At 39.4% G+C, this 26,397-nt stretch overlaps 1 protein-coding gene across 4 annotated transcripts in view; it reads right to left on the reverse strand.

Moving 5' to 3' along the window:
- Positions 1-3,976: 3,976 nt before the first annotated feature.
- The window catches only part of ORC3 (origin recognition complex subunit 3), a 35,254-nt gene continuing 12,833 nt past the window's right edge, over positions 3,977-26,397 (reverse strand). The window contains exons 8-20 of one of the 4 annotated variants that reach the window (XM_054280046.1): positions 26,110-26,269; positions 25,199-25,312; positions 23,635-23,768; positions 23,084-23,147; positions 20,001-20,117; positions 19,022-19,101; positions 15,149-15,279; positions 12,643-12,725; positions 12,074-12,171; positions 11,035-11,176; positions 6,788-6,904; positions 5,629-5,708; positions 3,977-4,527 (exon numbers count right to left, since the gene is read on the reverse strand). In XM_054280046.1, coding sequence (XP_054136021.1) covers positions 4,422-4,527; positions 5,629-5,708; positions 6,788-6,904; positions 11,035-11,176; positions 12,074-12,171; positions 12,643-12,725; positions 15,149-15,279; positions 19,022-19,101; positions 20,001-20,117; positions 23,084-23,147; positions 23,635-23,768; positions 25,199-25,312; positions 26,110-26,269 — 1,426 coding nt within the window. In that variant the 3' untranslated portion in view covers positions 3,977-4,421. Of the gene's footprint in view, positions 4,528-5,628; positions 5,709-6,787; positions 6,905-11,034; positions 11,177-11,222; positions 11,299-12,073; positions 12,172-12,642; positions 12,729-15,142; positions 15,280-19,021; positions 19,102-20,000; positions 20,118-23,083; positions 23,148-23,634; positions 23,769-25,198; positions 25,313-26,109; positions 26,270-26,397 lie in introns of those variants that run through there. The other 3 variants (XM_054280045.1, XM_054280043.1, XM_054280047.1) reach the window with 3 other exon arrangements.

Consider the following 26,397-nt stretch of genomic DNA (forward strand, 5'->3'; position numbering starts at 1 on the left):
AGCTGACTCAAACAGCAGCTGCACTTGCCTTCCTTCAGATTTCAGTGACACATTAAAGGAAATGTGTTCATGAGATAGAGCAGGTGCATGTACTGCAAGCTGGAACAGTGTAGCTGTTGCAAGAGCTGAAGGTGTGTAATGCCTGTGAAGGGTTGAGAGCCTTGTTGGATGCATTCAGCTGTTGACAGACTGCTGTGTTGGTGCTGCTGTCTGGGCAGTGCTGGGTCTCTGAATCACTGCGCATTTCCTACATCGCAAGTCAGATCTGTGTGTTGTGGGGTGGGAGTATTCAGTTACCTGCTCTGGGGACAAGAAAGCAGTTCCAAAATAATAATTTAATCATCAGCTGCTGTCTTCTCTAATTTACTGTCAGCTTCTGGTCAAAGGGAAGTCTACTCTGTGATAGATCTATGTCCCATCTCAGATTAACAGAGAAATTTGAGTTGAAGCTGGTAGATGAACTTGGCAGTTGGCTCATGGTATCAGAGAAACCTTGTGATGAGCTCTACTTTTTGGTGAACTCTTCCACTTAGGAGTGAGATTGAAGGTTCAGAATTGGAACATTGCCACAGTATCAAGTATTTTCTGCTCACTTCCCTGAAACCTGTCTTGCCTAAATATTTGGATTATCTCTGTTTTCTGAGTCCCAGAAATGAGAAATCTCTGCTAGACTCCCCTCTCAGGTCTTTTGTCACTGAAGATAAAACTGTCAAGGGCTGTAATTTCTGTTGTCTGCCTTGAAGTCCTCAGTCCCTCTCCTTCCTGCTCCTCACTTTTTGACCTCCTTTTATTAAGTTGCCCAAGCTAGGAAAATCACTGCTGCTAGATGGACCACCATGCAAATTCTGGCATCCTCATGAATCTCATGTATTTTCTGTGTTCTTATCTTTTTTTTGGGATATTAAAATTTATAAATAAGAAGTGAGGTCATGCTAGCACCCAGCCACTCCTGTACTGCTCCAAATTGATGCCTAATAAGCAGTCTTGTGGCAGATGAAAAGCATGGCACCATGGGTGCTGATGTATCACAGCTGTGGTATGCTTAATTTGTGTTTTGGAAATGAGGTTGCATTCTTTGTAATGTTTTATTTTTTAACCTGCTGCTTGTTCTATCTTGGACTTCAAGCTGGCTCCTTTTCCTAATCTCAGTGCCAGTATCTAGTGTGATGAATCACACATGAAAGACTTGTTCTAACAAGAGTCATACTCTTCAGCAGGAAAATGGCTGGCAGCTTGATGGCTGTTGGAAAAACTAGGGAAATTGGGGTACTGTGAGGAGCCAGCTGGTGCTTGAACACCAACCTGCTTTGCAGAACCTTTTCAAAGGCTCTCGAGTCCAGGAGAAATGGGTACAGTTCAGTAACCACGCAGTTCTTGGCTCTACACTTGGTGGTGGCCACACGTAGAATATTTCTGTTATTTGTGTGTAACTGCAGTCTTACCCAAAAGCCAAGCAAGCTGAGAACAGTTAATTGGAACTTAACAGAGTGAAACCAAAGATCTTGGTTAACCTGTTTTTAAGGTAGTGATGTATTTCTTTCCAAGCAGATCTCAGTTACTGTGTACTTAAAAAGCAGCATGTACATCCTGTGTGTTGATTTTTGTGTCTAGATGTGAGACCGTATAACCATAAGATGATTCAGCAGTTTTCAAAGTTGCAAAAGAAGGAGATTCAAGCAATCTTGTGTGCTGATGTTTGAGATTTGCCTGTGCACACTTGAACAGCATGACCAGTCACAGATTCTGCTTAAAAAACTGTTTTGTGAAAGCTCTCTTTGTTCCCGAGTTGGGAATTGGGAAGGATTTAAGCTTTCTGACTCCACAGTGGGGAGAAGAAATGGAGGCTGGTAAAGTATTAAAAGTTAATGCTCTTGTTAACCAGTGCCTGTGACTTTTGTATTGGAAGTCATTCTCAGTGATGAAATGACTTTTACAGGCACCTGGGCTGTTCTTAATAATAGTTTATTGCTGTTGTGGGCTTCAGGATAAAAAAAAAAATACAAAGTTTGTGTTGGAAACCAGTAGTGCAGTAGTGTAAAGAAGTGTCAAAGAACAGCATCTGTAACAGTAGAAAAAAAGGGTTGGAAAATTATTTTAATGAGTGTTAACTTGCATTCAGGTCTGATTTTTTGGCAGTAGTTCTGTTGAAAGATGTGGCTACCTAAGAATATGATACAGTTAGTTCAGAGATGAGGCTTTACACTAGACTTTCAGAACTACTACAGACATTAGCACTTTGGGGTGTATTTGTCCTGTTTTCTTTAAGTAAACATGGCAGACTGAAGATTTTTTTTGAATGTCTGCAAAACATGTAATTACTATGCAGACAGTTGTAGAAACTAATTTTTAATTTTCCAGTTGAAATTTGTTTCAGCTAAGGTATATGAGGGTGTCTCAGCTGTTACTGATGTTGGTTCCAGATTCAGAGATGTTAAGCTCTTTCCAGGAAAGTAGGACTGATTGCAAAGTCCAGCTTCTGAAGAAAGAAAGGTGAACTAAATTAAATTTATGACCAGTTTAGTTTGTGTTTTTAACTGTTCAACCTTCTTACCCTCCTTGCTGAAGAAAATGAAGCGCCAAGTACAGATTTGATCTGAGAAACCGTATGTAGCACAGCAAATGTGACTTTAACCGTACAAATCTGTTACTAGTTCAAGGGAAGAAACAGCCATTAACTATTAATTTCACTGTTTTAATGTCATGTTGCCTGCACATTTGGGGATTAAAGGCCACACACTGTTGAGGCTGGTTTCTCTTTATTTCTGAATGTTTTACCCTCTGGGGGTGTGAAAGTTACCTGGGGTGAGGTTAGCGGAGGGGGGTGGCAGGAGACAGCCACACAGCAAAGCACTCGGCTTCTTGTCCTCTTGCACATCACAAGACATTTGGTGCTGCTCCCTTTCATTTGTCAAGTGTGTTTGTGAGATAAATGGGGCGAGGTTCAGGATGGGGGTGTTGAGCCTTCCCCTCTGCTGAAATGTCTCACCTTCCTCTCTGCTGGTGGAAAGCTGTATGTGCTACTGCATAGGTCCCCGAGCCTGCTCACCAGGGAAGAATGGGAGTATTTTACCTGTGTCTTGAAACTTTTGCAAGTGCTCCACTGCGATCCTAAAAGTTCATGCTCTTGAGTTTTTTGTCAGTTTCCCAAGTTGTATGTTCTGGCAGTAGAGTCTGATAAGCTCCTCCTCCTCCTCCCCCTTCTGAACTGACTGGCAGCATTTAGAACCAGACCCCCACTTAACACAGAGGACGTGTTGCTGTGACTCTGCAATTGCTGCAGCTGGAAAATACACTCAGGGCAGGAGTTGTGTATTTAAAACAAGCCTGACATCTCCTATGTACATTCCTGGGCAAACAGCAGGCTGAGTTACTGGTTCTGAAACAGGACTTCCTCTCCCCAGTACAGATCTGGTTTAGGGAAGTGATTATGGAGGGTTTATCAAAGCATGGCAGGTGCACTGCTCTGGAGGGCAATGCAGCTCTGCCCCTTTGGTTCCTAAGGCTTTTCCCATGGTTGAAGAACAGAGCATAGACACTGGCATAAACACATTTGCTCCTTACACAGTCAAGGGAAAGGGTTGGTCTGAGAAGGCTTTTTGAAGACTGATCATCAGATGAGCAGCGCTGGTACACGCTCAGCCTACCTTGCTTTTCACACAGCTGTTTCCTTTGCCTGCCTGCAGCACAAACCAATGGCAAAGAGGGAGGTTACAACATCTGCTTTAGGTGGGGCTTTTCCTACCTTCCACCCGAGTGCACAACTGCCATGGTCTCAGTCTGCTGACACAAGCTTTCCTAACAGCAGGAGTCAGCTAGGACCCATCAACTAGAAAAAGGAATTCAAACAGTTCACTTCTGCTCTTGGCAAAGGGCAAAACTTTGCATCTTCACAATTATTCTCTTCCTCAATGAGTTTTTAGGGAGTTAGGACTAGTTTGGAAGAACACACAGCAGAGGCTGAACATGGAAGTTCATTGTCTTCTTTAGCATACTTGTTTTATTTATTTTTAAACTGAGTTAAAGGATCGAGGAGGCATTTTATAATAATGACTCAAATCCTATCAGCTTATAAGGATGTTAATAATACTGCTTCATCACTGTCTGACACAGCCAGTGTTGTCCTTTTGGCTTGCTAGCCTGAGTTGTATCAGTGGACTGTTAAATATCACACATCAAAGAAGACTGAAACTGGCACAACAATACAGTAATTGGAACATGAGCATTAATACAACAGAACATTACACAGGGAAGATGAGCATTAAAAAACATCTCTATTCAAGCCTGCCCAGGCACTCAGAATGTATCTCACAACACTCAGGCACTGCTGACTTTGACTCAGTATGCAAAGTTAGGAAGAAGTAGAGTGGTGGGAACAGAGCCCTTGCTCTGTTGGGAAGGTTTTTTAGCACCTTGGTGGCACATTAACAGCCTCCCCATGTCAGCCTTGCCACGTGGTCAGTTTTCTGCTTGCTGGGCTTTATGAAGCCCAGGAGCTCCAGCTCTGAAACGGCTCGAATAAAGCGAGCACTGGGCATGTCAGTGAAGGAAAGAAACCAAGTACACCTCTGATGAGACAGTGACAGACACACTGTTCTCTTCTAGGAAGGCAAGATTTCTAAGTCATGGTAAGCACAGATTTCACAACGTGTTGCACAATAAAATTATTGGAAATAAGGGCAGAGCACGAGCTGCCTACAGAAACACAAATCTTCAATCTGATCAGTCGTTCTGCCACATGCATATGACATGACAGCAAAGGAAGAGTTCCTTTTCCCACTGCTAAGAGAAGCTTAAAGCCTACAACCATAAGAAGAATTTATACTTTTATGCCCCTTGACAAAAAAATGGATAGATAATTACAGAGATTTTTTTCTGAGGTTTCATGGCACCACCTTCTCCTTTTTATTCACTGCCTTTGTTGCTGCCTCCCTGACATACAGGTTTATATTCCCAAGTTAGAGAATTAAATTTATTGTGAGTGACAATTAACAGTAGAGCTTGTAAAAAAGGAAGGGCCAGGAAAGCCAGGTATAGTATTAGAGCATATAATTATCATTCCTTTAGTTAAACCTATTTTTGCACAACTATTCATTTCTTCTCTATGGCAGCACTACTGCTGTAGCCATGAGTTTTGGTTCTAATGCTCATCTATTAAATATTTTTTAGACCTCAGTTCAGGATGAGGACGAAGTAACAAGCAGAATGGGTGTCCTGTGCAAAGTAAGTTCTCAACTCCAAGGTACTGGAACACAATGAGCTCTATTTCTCCATGTGCTCTCTAGGTCAGAGCTCTCCTCCCATCTGTTCCCCAGTAATGCTCTACCCCTATCCAGCAGCTATACCAACTCTGATGATTTACCCAAACAGCTTCAACTTCTTTTATGGACTTTTGGTTCTGTTTCAGACCCAAACCCTCCTGTAGACAAAAGCTCCTCTCCTACATCACCATTCCCAGCCCAGCTAATTAAACTGATCTATTTCTTAGACATTTTCAATACATTAAGGCTGTTTAAAATAATTTTTCTAAAATTAGTTAATCAGTGTACATGAAAGTATATTTAAAAACCCCTGGTTCATAAATCCTGTAAGCTTTTCCATGTCAAGCTTGAGAAAAATGAGAAAGGATACTGGATAACATCATCCACCTGGTCTGAGGAAGCTGCATCTGCATTTGGTTCCTCAGCTGCCATCACCACAGTTGAGAAAGCCTAGAAAGGGAAAAGCAGCACAGATTTATTCCAGGTTTATTCCAGTTTTATATCCAGACAGATAGATCTGCATATAAAACAGTGACCTCTGAGCTGAAGGCCATCACTCAGGGGCAATAAGATCTTGGAAGGAGAACTCGAGGAGTGTGTCAGTTCAGCAGCAATCAAAGAGCAAGCAAGGTTACACATTACCGTGGCAGGAATACAGAATGCAAGACATCACTCTCTAAACTCCTCTGCCTGCATTTTAGATCTCAAATGGTTCTGGTTCCTGACCCATTCTCAGAGAAACTACAGAACTGAAAAAATATTCTCAAGGTGAGACCGCTTAAATATTTTGGGGAAGTGATAGAGGTAAGTTGGCTGTGAAGAAATCTATAAAACTGAGGGACAGCAGGAGTCTGGGTAGGAATATACAATGCACAACCAGGGCAGCAGCAAACAAAGCACAGCTGGAAGAAGCAAAAGGAGTATCCTCTAAACTGCAGGTGGTTAAGCTACAGAGTTTCTTGCAGAGGATGCTGTGGTTGCTAAAATATACTGGTAATGACATGCAGGTAGGTTTACGAAATACAGAAGAACCACTCAAGTTTAGGAAACCTTAGAGGTAAAATGTGATTGATTGTTAGCCAGGGAGACTTTATCATATTAATGTATATTCTCTTGCTATATTCTCTCTGCTTTTGGCTACAGTATGAGACAGGTTATCAAGCTAGAAGGACCCAGGCTTTTTCCTGGCACAAGCATTCTCTCCAAGAGCCTCCACTGCCTGTTTCCATAAAAGTGTCACAGAATACTTAAAGAAAAAAAAAAGAAAGGCAATTTTGTTAAGCACAAAATCTGACCTGTGCTGAGCTTAAAATAGAAACAGAAGCAAAATAGTTTCATCAGAGATTGACAGAGCTGGAAATAAATGATCCACAGTAGAGAAAGACTTACTGGAGTTACTGTGTGTTCTTGTGGACCAAGTTATGCAATGATATAAGCTGTCAGAAGGGGCACTGAAGAAAAGCAGCCATGCAGGGAAAAGGGAAATCAGAATACTGACAGCAGGCAAAGGCACTGTTTGCATCACATACCTCTAACCAATCCACGAGATTGATCAATCTGCCACATTCCAAATGAAGCTTATACACTATGCATATGTCAGGGGCTTTGTTAGAAATGCCTCCTCCATCACATCTCAGAGCTTGGTTCTGATGAAAAAAATTGAAGGCAGTAACTTTGATCAGTGTCTAATCTTGAGCAATTCCAAGGGCTAGACAAAACATTATTTCAGGTAATTCAGATAGTAGGTATTTTATGCAAATGTTTACTGTTTGTGTGTTTAATGGCAAGTTGATGGTACAAAGGAAAAAAAAAACCAAAAACAAACAGGAAAATAAGCATACTATTTAAAAAAACCAACAACCCCCCCCCAGCTACTTCACTCCTGGTGTTCCTTCTGTAACACTTATGCAGCATCTGCTGTAATGAGTGATATCTGATTATTCTTTTATGCATTTTTGCTAGTTCTATTTACATATGAGAGAGAAATACTCCATTTTATGGAGTTGGGAGAAGAAACTAGCCATGATTTGCCATGTAGAAAATAGGAAAGTATAATTTTTTCCCCAGCCCCCTTGAAAGGAAGACTTACTATAGATCTGTCATATGTACTAAAAAGAATTGCTTCTCTCATCTCAGAGCTTTATCTTTGAAATGTAACAATCATTTATCTCTAGCTTGAAACTCAGCATCTGTAAAGGCAAAAGTCTAATTTCTCACAAAGTATACTATGTTTCAGGAAATTCATGGAATCATTAAGGTTGGAAAAGCCCTTGCAGATCATGTGAGTCCAATGATTAACCAAGCACTGCCAAGGCCACCATTAAACTGTGTTCTTTACTGCCACATCCACATGTCTTTTAAATCTCTCCAGGGATGGTGAGTCCACAACTTCCCTGGGCAGCCTGTTCCAATGCTGATTCTTTCCAGGAATAAATTTTTCCAAATATCCAACTTAAACCTCCTCTGGTGCAACTTGAGGCCATTTTTTCTTGTCCTGTTGCAGATTCCCTGGGAGAAGAAGCCAATCCCCACCTGGCTCCAGCCTCCTTTCAGACAGCTGTGGAGAGTGGTAAGGTTCATCCTGAGCCTCCTTTTCTCCAGGCTAAACAATCCCATCTCTCTCAGCTGCTCCTCAGAGGACCCTCCCAGCTTTGTTGTTTTTGTTGTTGTCCTTCTCTGGACATGCTCCAGCACCTCAGTGTCCTTTTTAAAGGGAGGGGCCCAGCACTGGACACAGCACTCAAGATGCAGCCTCACCATTGCAGAGCACAGGGGACAATCCCTGCCCTGCCCTGCTGCTCCAGGCCAGGTGCCATTGGCTTTCCTGACACCTGGGCACAGCTGGCTCATGTTCAGCCACTCCTGACCAGCACCCCCCAGGCCCTTTTCTGCTGGGCAGCTTTCCAGCCTCCTGGATTCAAGGTCATCAGCACTGAACCATTTACTTGGGAAGTTGAAAAGCCACTTGAGCCAGAGGCAAAAGTCTCAGTACAGCTGCAGAAATTTACAGCATTTCATTTCAGTTTCATGCACTCTAAGAAGTCAGCTGTCTTAACATGAAAACAACCACTGATCATTCCTTTCAGGTCATAGAAGTTTGTTCTAAAACACTTTCATATGCTAGTGAAATATACAAGCAACTTTAGGGAAGTTATAAAGCTGTAGCAATGACAGATACCTTCAAAAGAAAAATGCTTTTCAAGACAGGAAAGAAGGCTAAGCAAAAAAATTTTGCCCAAGAATCTGTAGTTTACCCATAGATGTCAATTCCTGCAATTTTTGAGACTCGGCTCCAGTTTGGATTCTGTCACTTATGAGACATTTCACAATTTACAGAACACCTAGCAATTTTCAAGTTTATTTACTCTCCCCTACAAGGAACATAAAAGCTATAGACCTTAGGTTAGTATCTGTCAGTTCATTGCAAGAGGGTTTCCAGAAAAATTCAGAGAAATATGGCTAACCCCTCACAGTGTTACAATGCTGACATTAGTTCATCAGGAACTCAGGGGTACTATGGTACACTTCTGTAACTCAGGAGTGTACCACAAGTGTTTCCAATACTCCCGTGTTAGCACCTGGCACACGTGAGGTTACACTTCTGACTGATCTAGATCTAGCGACTCACCACTGCCCAAAAGGACAACACTACACCCTTCCCTTTCCCCTCTGCTACAGCACTCAGCTCTGTGGTTTTCTACTACTCACCCATGTGCCAACCTGGCAATGCTGGACCCTTTGCATTACTTTTTTAATTTAAGGTCAGGACAGTTAACCAAGAGAGGATGCAACTTCCAGAGCAACTGCACACTCCTGGAACTCATCTGCAGCAGCACCTGAGAGACCCCAGCCTCCCCTGTGGTACCTGGGCCGAGGCTCCGCAGAGCAGTGCAGGGAGCTGGGAGGGAGCTGCAGCTGCCAGCGGGGAAACCTCAGCTCTGAGGCTGCAGCACACGTGTGGTCCCCAGAGGAAACACCCAGGCTGACAAGCAGGAAGCTGCCCCACAACGAGCAGCCAGCTGTGGATCCACCTGTACAGCACAGAGGTGCTGCTCCCAAAAGAACAGAACAGGAGTGGGAGCAACCCAGAACACAGCTGATGAGGAATTGCTCTGGCCTGACCCTGCCCCAAGGCAGACAGAGGACACCTTGCTCTGGAATCAATGCTGTTATCCCAAGGACCAAATCCTTTCCCTGATGTGGGAGCTGGTATCCCAAGTTTCAGTTTGTTCAATTTTCAAGGGATCAGTGAAACTAGAATTACGCTGGGTTTGATGCAGGCTTTTTTTGGGTTCTCTTCTACTCCCAACCTGATAAATATGACCCTTGGTTCACACTTTGCTAAATAACTAACTCCTGTAAGCAGTGCATCACAAATTAATTATTCATTGGTACTCTACTGAAGCACTTTTTTGTCCTGGCCTTCTGGAAGGCCTTCCTGGCCTTCTTCTTCAGTTTTGGAGAACTTTGCTCTGGTCACAGTGCAGAAAAACACAAACCATGCAGAAGTCATAGACAGAAAATATTTGACTCACTTGGATTAAAATGCTAAGCAAGGTACTCAGCCAATACTGCTACTGTTAGAAGCTATGCCAAAACTTCACAATCTTCTCAAAAAATGCTGGAAATATGTTAAAGCATGTCCAAGTACAAAGTACAGGATGACAAAGGGCTTTAAATCTTGTCAACTCATCAAAGAGAACAGACTACTTATTAAAGACATCAGTAGTTACATTTTCTTGACTGTCCTAGTCTATGTATTTACAGGTTTTCTAAAAATATAAATTACTGAGGTTCATATTCGGTTTCTTTAATGGTAACTTGCTAACTACTGTTCTCACAAATAAGCTCTATAAATGGTTTTAGTAATAACTCCTGCACACAGCAAAACTGATAACCCTCATTCAAATCGAGGACAGCGCCAGCAAACCCAATACAAATCAGATTTCAATACAAATGTAGATTTCAAAGGCTGATCTTTATCAGCCTTTACAGCTCCTGATAGTGTTAGCTTTGATCCCATTACTCTGATACACCCACAACCAATATTTTCTTCAAAATTATGATCCATTTTTTAGGAAAAATGTTAGGCAATAAGAACAAGTTCAAGCAACTTCTATAATCAAGTAAAAAGAACTGTATGTTCACTCCTTTTCCAAATCCTAGTCTATTTCTTTCTTTTGGTCTTCCTTTCAGTTTGACTTATGAAAGAAGTGGAGAATAGTCTGCTTTTCTCTTCTAGAAAAGGACAGGGTTAAGCTGATCCTTTTCTTGGACTCAGAAAACATAGGATATCAATGTACAACAAGGATTAAAATAAAATTATAGAGGAAAACAAAGGACTTGGTCAAATATGCTGTAATTATGCTATTTTAACGTTATGACTCCACCTGAACAGCCTTTACCTTACAGCTAATCTACATAGTGAGGACTGAGCACCAGCCCTATTAAGAAAGTCTCTGGAAAGAGTAACAGACACTTTATTTTTCCCTGTGGACAGTCATCCTAATTGCAGTGGAGGACAAAATTAGTTTTCTGCTACATCTACAGAAGAAAGAAAATACCACGGCTAGAACACGCTCTGAAAAATGGATTCCTCCTACAGAACCCTTCCCAGAATTACCTTCGCCAGACAGATTCCCCAGCTCCTTGAACAAAGTCCCCAGCTGCTTATCAGCACTTGCTAGCTCTCTGCAGAACAGCTGAGCATGTGCCAAGGTGCATGAAGCACAAGCTCAGCCTGCCCAGCACGCCCACACAGCCTGCAGCTGCTCACCTTGAGGTACCAGTGGGGGCTGTTGAGCGCCGTGTGCAGCGCCGTCCGGGGCGCCGCGTTCAGGTGCCCGCGCAGAACGGCGGCGCCGTTGAAGTACATGGTCTCGTGCAGCGTCCTCTCGTCTGCAGGAACAAGGTATCTCCTGGAAAAGCAGGAGGTAGGGGGGTGTGGGGGAGACACAAGCTTCAGCTGAAGGGAAACAACAAAAGTCTACTGCTGTCAGACTATAAAAACGCATCTTTCCCATCCAAAACTGAAAAATCTCTGAAAAACAAGATGAACAGCACTGAAATAAACTCTTAAGCAGAGAAGTCTGTTATTATCAACCCTATATCTAATGGATTTAGCACAGAACTCTAGCTGGGACACTGACAAATTCAAAAATAAGGGCAGCAGCTACAGTGCTAACCCAGTCAAGTACTCCACAGATCTTATTTATCCATCTCAAGGCCTCACCATGAGTCTGTGCTCATCTTGGCCTTCCTAGCTGAAGCTTTTTGCTTGGCAGTGATACTTCTGTTAGCTTCTCTGCCTCCCCCCACCCTCTATAATTAACAAATGCCTTCATCTCTTCCCCCACCACAACAAGCCTTTCACATTTTCCACTTCAGAGCTGCCTCCAAAACTGCATCTGCTATGGTTTGCTCACCAAAACAGTTCCCAAAATGGACAGGATATCACACTTGACATCTGTACAGTTTCGTAAGCAGAACAGATCAGCAAAGATTAGGGTAAAGACTCTTGACTTTATTTTGCCCCTTATACCCACTCCTCCCTCAACACTGTCTCAGCAGCCAAAGTAGGTTGGTCCATTTGTACTCTAATTACTTCAACTGATCTCTTGGAAAAGAGGTGTCATTTGTTTGGTTTTGGTTTTTTTAGTTATTATTTTTAGAGCCCTCAAAGAAAGAATAGGAAGAGAAAAAAAAGTGTGCCACAGGGAGTGAGACACAATTTTGACAAGATTAACATGTTAGTAAAATTTCATTTGCAACTTATAGTGCAAACCAATGCAGGAATATAAAACAGGAAGGCTCACCTTACAAGACTGTCTATATAGTCAACAACTTCAAAACGAAGCATTTCAAACTTTGTCAGTTTCTTAGACCTCCTTGATTCCTTCAACTCCAACAAAGTCTTTAAAAAAAAGTGGTGCATAAGACTACATGGGAGGCAGTTATTCTCTGGAGAACACAATCTATGTGTTTAACATGTATAATTAATTTTTGCTGGCATGTTCTCACTAATGACGTTTGAAATGTAATCATGCAGTTATTTTTATTTAGGCCAATGTATTCATTTCTCGAATCCGTAGGAGTTCGAGAAATTCAAAGAAATATGTGTTAAGCAGAATGTCTAAATTACAAGTTAAATAAAAACATCTAATTTGCATTTTAAAATCCTGGTTTATGATAGACTATTTTCTATAATTTTCTATGTGTCAGGAAGGCCTGAAATACATAGTTGGTACTTATTCATTCATTTTTAAGATGAGACATTCACACACAACTCTTTACTCAGAGATCCAGCAACCTGGGAAGAACTAACCATGAACATTTTAAAACATTAATTTAAGGAACCAGTCAGTAAATCCTAGGGAGGCCTAACCTTCTGAAGGTGATAAAGGTCTGTCTTCTTCTGGAGCTCCTTTTGTGGCGATACGGACACATCTCGTTCTTGGGAAGCTTCTGCTACTAGAACAAAACTAATGTTTGATTTGTGGGGTAGACTTTCCCTACATAAACCTCCTAACCCCAAGAACTCTTCAAAGCACTCAGCAGTTCCTTGTTCACACAGACCCAACCACAGGCAGCTTTTGGGTCTTGCATCTTGCAGAAGATTGTTAAAAAAGGAGTCTGCAGTACAGCTTAGCCAACAGTGATTAAGTAACAATTCAGCCCTGAGCAAAGGCCCAGCACAAGCCTTGCACATCACTTTAATTCTGTTTAGGTCATCCTAGGTCATACCTTCAACATTTGTTAATTTGACACATTAGGACTAGGTACTACTCATGCTTTTGGAATATTCAAAAAGCCACATGCTGAATTTTTTTTTTCCTTCTCATGTGCAGAAAAATAATGAGTAAGAAATGAGTTCTCCCTACCTAATGCAGAAACTGCAACCAGAGCAGCAAACAGAAGCATGCTAAGGTACTTCATCGCCCAGTTTTATTCTCACCTTAATTTATAAGAAAATTACATCTTCATGGACATGTAGTTCGGTGATCAATTACACCAATTCTTGGTAATTTTTAGGGAAAATCAAAAAAGCCAAACCTCCCAAAACACAATCAGTGCCAGGATGAGTGATAATCAGAAAAAAAGGAACCTAGATTTCTTGCATTATTCAAGAAGATGGCAGATGGAGATTCCACCCACACATCACAGGTAAAGCTCTATCAGCAGTGACAATCATGATATTTAAAAGCTTTTTGGTGACCTGCAGAGAACAATTTGGTATCTTCCAGGGTCCTGTGGACATTCATCTGAGTGTTGAAGACTTCAAATCAGAAAACTTCCTCTCCACTAGTACAACAATATATTTTTTTATTTTACAAATCCTGCAGCTCAAAATAGACTGAATGTGAAGATATTTCATTTGTTCAAGCTTCATGATTTTATGTTTTTCCGTTCATTAGGCAGTCAGAACAATGGACTCTGTTGTTGTTATAAAATACAGTATTTTGGACTATCCTTTCACTTTAGGAGCTCTGTGGGCAATTTGGGTACATCACATTTTTGGCAGATGTCTGAGAACCCTCACTAAAGATCAACATCATCACATAAATATAAAGTAAAATGGATTGCTGCAAAACTAATGCAGCAATCCATTCATGTACAGTATAGCTTCTTCTTCTCACTTCTCCTTTGGAGCTTAAATTAAATCCACTTTGAAAAGAAACTAAGATCATTCATGGATTCAGTAGACCGTCTCTATTTTAAACTCATCTTCAAATCCTAAGTAAACATAAATACTGTCTTTTTTGCTTTATAGTTCTGCAAGTTCTGAATCCCCAGAGCTGTTGTTCCTTATTCATTTCCTCAAGGTAAGAATCCAACTACTTAAAAGCCTTTTGCTTGAATTCTTTTTTTCCAAACTAGACAAACCTTTAGTTTTCCATCATAGTTCAGATTCCTCAGTGCTTGTACCAGCAGTGATATACACAGCTTTTTCAAAGTGATGACCTATTTTCTGTACCACTGCTCTGCTTTTACTACAACTATTAAAAAATACACAGTACAGAAAAGAGCTGATTCTTTTGAACAACCCCCAGTTAACCCTACAGTGTGATGTGACCACTTTAATTAATACTGACTGCACTTGGGGGTTGTTGCCTAGTTGTCCAAATGCTGTACAGCAACCACACTGGTAATGAGCTTAATTAATATGCATAAAACAGACTAGATGATAACCAATTAATCTTCAAAAGCCAATCTTTGGGGAATGCTTCTCCATAATCCAGGGAAAGCAACAACATTCCCATTCCAGAAGACTGCTGGAATACATCATACTCGTATTTCAGAGAAAATGCAGCAGTTTCAGCTAACCTGCCTCTGAAAGACCGAATGCTGCTACTCACTTGCCTTGCCAAACTTTGAAATATGTCCTGGACCATGAACAATCAAATCTAGGGGCTTGACAGGTCACACCCTGTCAGCAGAGCTGACAACTGGCACTTGGGGTCCTAGCTCTGAATGTGCAGGGGAAGGAACCTTACAAACACTGGGATTAAATTCCATGTCATAAGGACTGCTTATGCAGTCCTTGCCTGTCTGCTGCTATTTATCTTTAAAACCAGTTTGTTTTTAGCAACTACAACATCTGCTAAAATGCTTAAAATACATGTATGAGAGATTTAGGGGATAATGTTTGCTGATCTATCCAATTTCTTATCTTCCATCACTCTTCCGTATTATAAAAAACACGAACCACACACTAGTAGAGAATATAAACATTTCCTCAATTTGTGCATGTATTAAAAAAAATCCTGCAAATATGATGGTTTCATATGATGACAGGCTATCTCAGGGAAAATGGTCAGATTACTCATTGGTCAGATTACAAAATAGCTTTTATATAATCTGTAATGGAATACATGATGGTACACACCCACCTAGATTCTGAAACTGGGTCAGGAACTCCTTCAACTTTTCTACTGCCCTATCAAACTCCTTTCCAGAAGATGACATCAAAATTTCCACACATTGTTGGAGCATGGTTACCAAATCAGTCTTATTCAGCATCCTAAAAGACACAATTGTTGGCTGAAGTTGAAACGCAGAATGATGAAACAGCTTTCAATGTTCTTAGTTGAAAAAAGTTAAAAAATAAAAACAAATTGAAAAATTCCTTTTAAAAGAAAAAATCTCCAGGATTACAAACATTCAGTCTTGCAGCAAAGTCAGTTTTTTTTTTTTCCTGCTGTCATTAATTGAAAGAAACAAACCAATTAGTTTTGGTGATGATGTTCTTCACATTTTCTTGCAGAACAGTAGTTTTCCTGATTATCTAAAAACACTTGCTGGACACAGGAGTTGCAATTTTTGAAACTGTGAGTCAGATATCAAAACAAAATTTTAAAAAACCCCAACACTTAAACCAAATTATGGTAGGGTTCAGAACTCATTCCCAAAACCAGTAAATGAAACGGTAAAAAAAAATTCACTATGTAAACACACCCACAAAATTAATCTCTGTGACTCAGAATGACTCTCAAATGAAATCTGTATGCTTTTTTCTGTATTTAATTGCTGTAAATTTAACCATCACTAGAATCCCAGAACCACTCAAGTTGTAAGGATCTCTTGAGATCTAGCCCAACCTCCAGCTCAGCATTTACTTAGTATTTAGTTATTAGGGCCTCTCCCAAGTGTCACTGAGCACTGCCCAGTCTCAAAATCCTAATGTAAAAGATATCAAAGCAATGATGGTGGTCAGTGTCTCAAGCAGTGGGCTTCCTCATCAGCTACCTAAAAACTGGCTAAGAAATTTAAGGAAGAATTCAGAAGAGGCTGGGGAAGCTCTGTGGATATCTGGAGGGACAACTGCAATTTGAGTTCTAGTTTCTAACTGGCAATGGATACTAAATGCTTTTAAAGGTTAAAATTTAAAACTTCAGTTTATCTGCTTCAGGGTTACAGACTTTTGCAAGTCAGATATTGCCTTCAGATGCACTTGTTTTGTACAGAAAAGCATCAGGAGTTAGCAACAGAAAGTATAACCTTGACCACACAAAACATTTTAAAACTGTTTTGTACTATAATGGGTAAACAAGATAGCCTTGCTCCAGGCCAGACAAAACACTGCAGTTAAACACCCAATATGGAGAGAAAATAAGCAGGTCTGGAGATCTGCAAATGGGAAAGAACTAATTTATTTTCCTACTGTTATTCAAAAGGAAACTGCAAGTTCTAGAAAAGCTTATGAACAACAACAACGGGATCACAGGGCCCAAAGAAAAGGCAAGAAGGCAGCTATCACATATGAGAAAACAGTAAAATCCTTTGCAACCTTTTAGGTTTGAGATTACTGCAAGGTATGCCAGGTATCAGTGGGGTTAAGATTTTCATTTGGTGAGGAGTCAGACTTCAAGCAGGAAGGAAGATCTCAGATTACCAAAAGGCAGTAAATAAATCTAACTCTGATTATTCAGACAAGTTATGCAAGAGAAGAAAGGAAGCTACAATGAAGTCCACAGAAACTCCTCCTGAATGCTGAAGAGGGAAATCACCTGAAGAAGCAATACCATGTTGGTCAGCACCGCTCACAGAAGGGCAGGACTGTGATAAGCAGCATGTGATGAAAAGCCACCCATAATTAGCAGACAAAAACCAGAGTACAGTATCTAGACAGAAGACAATAGGGCAGACAGTCCTTGAAGTTTTGCCACCCAAAAGGTTGATGAGATGTCCCAGCCAGTTAACTCCACATAACCAATCGAGTGAGACGCTCTCCAACCCTCCTGTGATGGAATTAATGCAAAATGAACTGAAGCTCACACATAGTCTGTCACCCCATGGCATCTTTTACACTCTGGAAAACTCAGGTGGAGTAACTACTGTCTAGATTGCTCAAGTGAGATTACCTGAAACACCATGTTTGGGAAGAACACTTCTAGCAGAAGGCATAAAAGCCTGTCCAGGGAAAGGCTGAAGTAGAGAAGCCAATCACAAAAGAAACACAATTCAGAAACTTAAAACCTTACATTCAAACATAATTCATAAAAGGCAAAAGAGGTACTCTGTTAGAAAATGAGAAATAAACTGATCTAAAGCTTCTCCGTTTTCTACTTTCTAAATACAAGGAAAAAAAAAAGATGGATTCCAGAAAAACACTGAAAAAGAGTAAGGGATGGAGAAGGGTGAACATAAGGATATCAACAGGTGATGTGACTCCCAGGAAGGCACAGATATTAAGGAACAGCGAGCAACTTTTAAACCTGAGCAAAAGGGGAAAAAAAAGATTGTGAGTAGAAGGAGAAAGACCACATTTTATAATTTTCTTCTAAAAGATAACAGCAAGATTCTATATAGAAAAAGCAGAGATGAGAGGAATTATTTTTAAAAAGGCAAACAGAAGTTAAAAGCTGAAAAAATTATAATCACAACTAGAATTCCAAGTACTTGAAGAAGTTGTGTTGGACAAGTTTTGCTAGGAAAATGACAGAATTTCTGAATTAAAAAAAAAAAAAAAAATCATAGAATCACCATCTATGAAAGCAGAGACTATCATCACTGTATTTCTATCAGAGGCTCCCACAGTGGGAGCCAGGACCAGAAGAACAACAGGAGGGAGATGAATAGATAACAATAAAAGGGGAGCAAGCCAGAATCTGATGGCAGCATCAACTTTGAGATAGGAGAAGAGACAGATGAATTCAGAGAGGATGAAAGCAAATTAAACAAAGGAGAAGAAAAAAGAGAGGGAAAAAAGGCCAAGAGTTATTAAGAGATTGCAGATAGCAGAGAAAGCAGAATGACACATTTGTGGGCAAGAGCCAGAGGTGACTGAGTGCTGTCAAGATTCAGCAGAATGAGAGAAGGAACACAAAGGAAAAACTGCAGAAATGACAACTCAAGCATGTAATCCTTTCAAAGGGATGAGGGTAAAGAACACAGAAAAGTGGCTATGTGCAAGAACCACTCAGTATGGCTGAAGTACAATTTGAAGATGTGTTTCCTTGTGTGTGTGTATCAGCCCAGAAGGCTACCCTCCATCCACCACTGAAATGGTTTTTCTGTGCAGGTTTACTGCCAGACACATCAAACCTGAGCAGCTCAGGGGGTCTGGGAGAGGCAGTTACAGTTATGGGGTTGTGTGACAAAGCCAAGGGATCATTTGAATGAGCGCAGCTATCAGGAGACAGACATTGCCATATGTCTGTTGAAAGCACATTTAGAAGTCTTTAGCTGCAACATTGCAATTGAAAGGTTTTCTATCAAGAAAAGTGGCTTTGACAACTTTGGCATTTTTAAAACTGACAGACAACACAAGCACAGCCTCTCCTAAAGTCCTATGCTCACAGTATCAGAAAAAATTAACTCAGTTCCTGTGAAAACTGTTAAGGCAAATCAGGAAGAGAAGGAAAGCAGTAAAAAAAGAAAGGCCTCAGTTACTGTTCACTGGGAAGTGATTCTAATTTTCACAACAGATTAAAATTTAAAACAACTAAGACTAATAATCTGATTGATAATATCTACCACAATCATATTTTAAAAGACAAAACCCAACTCATTCTCATTCACACAAAGTAATCTCTGTGGTTTCAGCAAAATTACTCAGGGCATATGAGATCTGAGAACCTGCCTGAATTTCACAGAAATCAGTAGAAAACCAAACTGAAAACAGCAGACAATTACACTTGCAAACAACCCTAAAACTAGCTGTGAACAGGTAATAGCCTCAGCTTTAAGTTCCAGAATAACTGATGACTGATACTTTCCATGTGTACGGTGGTATTAAAACAAAATGGGGAAAAAAAAATCACCTTGCTAGTTGAAGAGATGACTCATACTCCTCTGTCTCCCACACTCGGTTTTCCAAACAAGCACAGTGCAACTCCCTGATCTGTTATGCAGAAGGTGAAGAAAGGATAAAGTGTTTTACAAAGTAATATGGGAATCTTACAACAAGCTGTTCAAAGCAATATGCAATTTCTTTAGAGCCTGTTTTTCAAAGATGGAGAATGACTGCAAAAGGAATGACAGCTCTTAATATCTTCCAGAACTAAGTTTCTGCTAGAGACTTGCTCTGCACCAGGTTCCAAACAAGTAACATTCAGGTGAAGTTAACTGCAGTGAACAGAAAGGAACTCCAATCAAATACCCCAGCTAAAACATCCTTTTATTCTCAAACAGTTCATGATGCTTTTGTAGTCAGTGACAGATTCTAGTAACAGTATGGAATACATTGAGAACAGAGAGACAGGTGCACATGCACAGAATATATAATTGCTCTGCTAGCAGAAGAAATTGCTTAGCATGAGAAGGTGGAATAAATGACATCGGAGTAATAGGACTATTAACAGAGCAACTATCACTGTTCCTCCTACACTTGCTTTTTTCTGTACAGAAGGCTGAAACTCAGTCTCTTCATCTGAATTTGACTAGTGAACTAATAGGTGGTAGAAGAGTGTACACAGCAATGCATACAGGTAACCTCAGATGTGGGAAAGTCAATGTGTGGATCCTCTTGCTGATCTCTGCACCTGCCTCCTCCTGGAAACTCCTGCCTGTTGACTGAGAGGGTATCATCCATGCCAGTAAAGAAACCACATGCTCTCATCCTCTGCCCATAGAAAGAGAGCATCTCTCTCCATTTTAAGAAGCAGGGGGCAAACCAGCACATTAATAAATAAAGAGTAAATATTTATTTAACTGTCATACTTTGAAGGAAAAAAACAAACAAAACAAACCAAAATCACAATAACAACAACCCAACAAGACCCACATATAACATAACATCACCTGCTTGCCCAAAGGATACTTCGGAAGAGAAGATGTGAAAACATGAAGACATCTCAGAATTTGAACATAATTTTCATGGTAAACATGTAAGTCCTCCAGCAACTTCTCTGTTTCTTCCTACAGTGATAGAATAATTTTAAAAGTAATTCTGACATCCATTTAAAACTCCCATGAAACACTTAATATTACTCTGAACTTTTGATATTGTACTGTGTTATGATTTAAATCATCAATCTTAAATGGAGACCACTAAGCAAATGAGCTGTATTTCAACAGTTCACTGCATTCTCATTGCATATTGTTACCTTTACTTTCTTCCTCCAGCTCAGCAGAGATTTGCTATTGACTAGCATTAGTATTCTACCATTTTCAACTATATTTAGGCCTTTGGACTTGAAATGTCATCTCATAACAATGAGAGAATACACTATTCCTTTAGCAGGCAATGAGAAGTTCCATAGCTACTTTTACGCGAAAATTTGAATTTTTATGCTACAAATGCATTTAAAATTCATTTCTTATATTGTGGGTGGCTGTTGTTTTTATTAGTTACATGTACAAAAAAAGACCAGTTCACAGAAAACAAAGAAATATTCAGTTGATTTTCCTATGTGTTTTTAATTTGATTTTGCTTATTCATGTGCCGAGAAAACAGAAATAAAAAAAAAATCACATTTTAGAAATAGAAGTTATTGACTACTGCTACTAATTTTCTGGATGGCACCACATTATCACCGGCCAGCCATAGAAGCATATATTGCTTCTGGAAAGCCACACTCAAAAATTCTGGTAACTGTACTGAAGTCTTCTAGTCTTTGTGGTCATTACATTTAAGTCTGTGAATCCAAAGATCTTCTTTCCTCTGTCTTCAGTCAAAAATAAAGAGGAAAAACCACAGAATCCTCTACGTATTTAATTACCCTTTTGCCGAACTCTGAGCAAACTATTCCCAAATGGAAAGAGAAAAACCAAATAAGCCACTGAAGTTTTCTAGACTGAAAGTGAAACAAAGGGTATTAAAGATAAAAGAAAAGCAAAACCTTGTCTACAGGCAATATAAGGAAGTACAGATGCATAGAAAGAAAAGGTTTTCTTCACATTGCAAAGACTGAAAGTACCAAAGATAGTGCTACAGAGACTTTCTGATGTTAAAAAAAGTTTTAAATTATTAAAAACATTAACAATCTTTCTCCCCATTTAAGAGAAATTTAAGAGTCACTGATATAACAACTGTTAAGGCAACTTCTAAAACCTTAGGGCAGACATTCACAAGTCTGTATTTTAATTTTAAGTAGGATCATTATGAAAAAAATTATCCCCACCACAAAATAAGCTAAGAAAAGCTCTCTCTAATGCTGCTTCATCAACCTTATTTCCCCAAACCCCAAGAATTAACACATCTGTATTTCCCTCATTTTGGTTATAGCTCAAGACAGATATAGTTAATATAAGTAAATAGCAATGTATTTTACCAAATAACGAAGTGAAAAGGCATAATCCATTTTAGAAGAGTTTGAAAATATCATTAGAAGACTATGCAATATTATTTCCAAAATAGAGATAAAAGACATAGATTGCCACATTTACATAGTTTCAAAGTAAATTTGCCATTAAACATTTCAGACAGATTTGTTTAAAATTATGATGTAATTTTAAACAAATTCTTAAAATTGCTTTCAAAACTGATAATTTTAAATAGGTGAAACTCTTTCCATAGTTATTAAAAAAGTAGTAACAACATGGAATATAAATGAGGCTGATAAAGTGTATTGCAGGTTTAGGGGCTAAGCTGGAAGACTTAAAAGACTAAAGTGACCTGGTACTGAAACACAAAGTTCACATGAAAGATTACTATAGTGATTTTGAAAGTGTTTCCAAAGCTGGGCATGACACTGTAGATTAGCATGACATCAGAATAAACAGCACCTCATTAATGCAGCAGTAGGACCTTTATTCCCCAGGCAGAACATTCTGCCAGCTTGGCAAGGCAGTAATGGTCCCACCTCTGCTGTGGAGATCAGAACAAATGTCTGCAATTAAAATCTGTGAGAAGCATCATATGCACCTAGGTATGAGAATTCCAGTTTCCTTCCCAAAGTTAAAAGTTGAGGCTTGTGAAATAAGGGGTGTATTATTAAACATGTATGGCTGAAAACATATAAAGTTTAAGCTGATGGTCATTCAACTTTCAAAGCAGGTGTAAATAAAGGGCAAGGGAACAGCTGTAGCTTAAGTTATTTTTGCCAATTAAGACAATGGATCAGGAAGTGATGTAAAATCATACCTCATCTTGAATACTGTAACTGTACTTGCCATATTGCTTGCTCCTAACTCCCCTCCAGCCATTACCATTGTTCTTCACACTTGGAAAAGCCTTACACACCAGGCAAGTACCATTTGCTTGACAGGTTACAAATATTTGAAATGAAGAGTCAGGAGAAACCCTTTCTCTTCAGCAATGCTTCCACTGGGAGTGGCTCAGATGGTGAAAATAACCAACAGATTTTTGTTGGTGAATTCCCAAAGGGCTCACAATAGTAGTAGTCTGACTTCAACCCATTGGCAAAGCTTCAGATAAAATGTAACAAATTAGTTTTAATCCTGTATGAGGTGCAGGGTGAATGTGTGCCTTGGGACACAGACTCTGCCCTACTGAGTTCAATCAGAACTATGCAGAAGCTATGAAGGATTAAAAGTTAATGAAATAACCTCCAAGATAACTTACACATTCTTCAAACACTTAACTGACCTTCCAAGAAAGTCAGTCTGGGCAAGCATGAAAAGACCTGGTCATAAATAAACCTTGTATCCTTGTTTTTAAGCAATTATATTTCTAGACATAGCTAAAAGTTGATGTAAGAAAGTTGTGCAGCTTCATATAAAGGCTGACCTGGCAACCCTAGAGATTTGCAATTTTGATCTGCCAATCCTAATTCCTCATTACTGGTCACAAAGCACAGTATGTTCTGCATGAAAGATATTATACAGAACTATATATCTTGGTCTTGTATTTTATTATGTTCCACAAAGTGATATATTGGGCAAGTTATTTTTGTTCTCCAAAGACATTCTTAAAATTTTACCTTTAAGAAGCTGTCGTTTGTCAGCAGTTCAATCTGTTTCCCTGACTCTTGCCTTTCCACATACCTTATGGCAGGAAAAAAATAAAACCAACATAAAATTATAATGTAAAGGAAGATCCTCAGGTTAAAAACATTTAAAATGCTTATGCTGCTATAAGAAATATGCATCTTTCTTTGCAAAGATTCAAAAGGACTCAAAAATCCAACAAGTCAAAAGGCCACTCCAAAACCCTAGAGATTATGCTTCAAATCAGCTTAATAAATTCAAAAGTGATTTATGGTTGTCAGAAAAACTTGTTTCTGCATTAAGAATGAGAAGAAAAAAAAGTAAATTCAAGTGATTACACATCACAGAAGCTGTACTCTCTACACCAGAACATTAAGGCTTCCTGAAATTATTTAGAAATGTCCTCTGTTTGATCAATTTACCTTTGCTATAGAAAGTGCACAAATGAGCTACAGTGTTCACAGAACCACATTTACAGATTCTTTCAATCTTCTCTAAAGCTAATCAATACATGATTGTCCAAGAAATGTATTTCCACCCTTACCTTCTGAAAGAGGGCAGCCTTCGAATGTTTTCACACTGATCATGCGATAAAGAATAAACTCTCTTCTTAATGTCTGCCAGGGGGCAACACAGTACACTGAGAGGCTGGGAATAGAAGTGCTCCACAATACAGAACTGGAAAACAAACCAAGAACTAGGGATGTTAATAAAATTCAATCTCCCTGCTGCATTTACCTTTTAATGCTTTCTTACTATTACATTGCATACACTACAATGGTAGCAATGGTACTCCTTTAAAAAAATTAATTACAATTCATAAATATTCCATAAGTCACTACAGGATATTGATTATACAGTTGTTCACAGTCACATAATTACCTTCCTTGCTATATGTGCTATTCATTTTCAGAACCTCAGCTTTACCCCCTCTCATGTAACATCACACCTAGCTATAATGACATGATGCTGATCTCTTGTATTAATCACTTCGAAAATCTGATCTGAAATTGCTTCATCCTTGAATTCTTTTACACACAAGGACACAGCCATACACTGTCAGGTCTAAAACTTGTATTTGCATGTCAGGCCAATGCAGAAGTACTAAACTTTGATGACTCTTTCAAATAAGAGGAGCTGAAACCTATGAAAGACCACAAAGGTCTGTCTTCAAGAAGAGGTACTATGGCCAGGATATTTTTCCTGGCCTCCTGTAATCATTGAACCTTATATATCAAAAAATCAGAGAAATTCTAAATGTATATGACATTAAAAGGGCATATTTTACTAGCAGGGTCATACACGGAACTAGGTAAGAAAGAAACCATTTCACAATCCTGCATTAAAACAGGTGACAGGGCCTACAAATTCTTCAGAGAACTCTTGTCTGCAATCCACAAAAACTACAAGGAGACCTAGACACAGAAATACATCTAGATATGAAGAACTATATAAGACAATAAAAACTTAACTATCATGCTCTCTAGAGACTCTCTTTGGAAACCCCCTGAGCTCTTCCACTTTGTCTCCTGAGAGAGGGTAAATGTAACTCCCACATTGCTACACAACTGCTTGGAGCACAAGCATTACTTCCTCTGAGGCACCAAGTAAATGACCCTGCAGCTGATATTTCCCTGAAAAGGCAGGAAATGTGCATCCAGAAATTGTGCCAGAGGAGTTCAAGCGGGGAAGAAACTCTGCTGGAGCCTACTCACACCAAGCAAAGCAGAGACCAAGGAGCTGGTACAGATGATCAGAACTGGGGATTTCTGTCAGGGGTGCTAGAAAGCTACAAATTAATCTATAGCAAAATACAGCTCTTTCTGCCCACTAAGCCAGGTCATCCTTTTAAACATAACCTTTAAATATCATTGGTTTTGTGGCACAGTAAGCTTTTATTTGCTTATTCATACAGCTCCTACAAGTTTACTCTTAAACCTTTATCAGTAAAGATATTTAAATGTCCATCTGTTTACAGATCCAAACTGTTTGCAAAGGATATTTTTTCATGCAATTCAGCAGTACTAGGACCTAAGAAATCTTTCACTGTCTAGTAATTACTCTTTGTTTTCACAACCGTTATTTGAATTCCTGTTATCATTGCCTACCTGAAATCCTTTGATAAAATTCTGGACAGAAAAATCATGGTACAGGAATATGTTGATGAGAACCTGCAGAACTTTTTCTCCCAGTTTAAATGGAAACTGGGATGTCAGAAGCAGCTAAAAGGGAGACAAAAAGAAAAAGTAGCCACAGCAGAAACTCCTCCTGAATTCAAATCAGTAAAGCTTATATGTGCAACTTGATACAACTCTTAGTATGTATTAACATTCAACTAAATGAGATACTAAATACACTGCCAGCTTCTAAAAACAATATTTCTACTAAAATACCCTTGCAAAGATTGATTTTTAAAGTTTATTATTTTACCACATTTTCCTAAGTATCTTTCACTAATGCAACATTTTAAGTTAATTTTGCTTAATGCTATTTTTGTAAAATTACAAATAGAACAGAGACTGCTGTAGTCAACAATGACACCACTACTTTCAGCATGTGTAACAGATTTTGGAAATCCTGTGGTCTACCAAGAATCCACAGGCACAACATTTACATGGCTTGAACATATGGGTAACTCAGCTAATGTTTGACAGGTGGCAAAACTCAGGCTGAAGTTTATTTTTCAGAATTTTAGCTAAGTTTCAAAGCGATCTTTTTCTGGAACAAAGTAAAACTGAAATCACAGCTCGACTTTAATGAAGAAGTGTGAATGTCAAAGTGTAATTGCACAAGGCAATGCAAATGGAAGATGAAAGCAGGTGTGTGTATGCGTGTCTCAGGATGAGAAGGGAGCTCTCAGTATTACACTACACCTGCAAGTACAAATACCTAAAATCCACAGCTCTCAGGAACAGAGTCCCTTCCAAAACCTTCAGACAAACCTGCATCTAAAGGCTACACACGTAAACTGTAATTCAACACACACACACTCCTCATTTCTATTTAGAAATGGAGTTACCTTGTCAATTATAGTAGACAGGTGCTCCTTACAGGAAAGGGACTGGAAAAGCTCTATGCACAGCAGAGAGGACACTGAGTGAGGAAGTAGCCTGTGGATAATCATTGGTGATGTAGCGATTCCAAAAATCAGCACTAGAGGTAATTCATGGATATGCTGACTGGATAATGGGGTAAGAGGGGAAAAAATAAAAGTAATAGTTACATTATAGAAGCTTGTGTAACAAATGCACTATGTTCCTACTACAGCACTGAGTTTCAATGCAGAAAAGGGTAAATTAAAAGATTT

The sequence above is a fragment of the Melozone crissalis genome, unplaced genomic scaffold (genome assembly GCF_028551555.1).
Source record: "Melozone crissalis strain CALT ecotype California unplaced genomic scaffold, PUWL_Pcris_2 ptg000027l_1, whole genome shotgun sequence".
Taxonomy (NCBI): domain Eukaryota; kingdom Metazoa; phylum Chordata; class Aves; order Passeriformes; family Passerellidae; genus Melozone; species Melozone crissalis.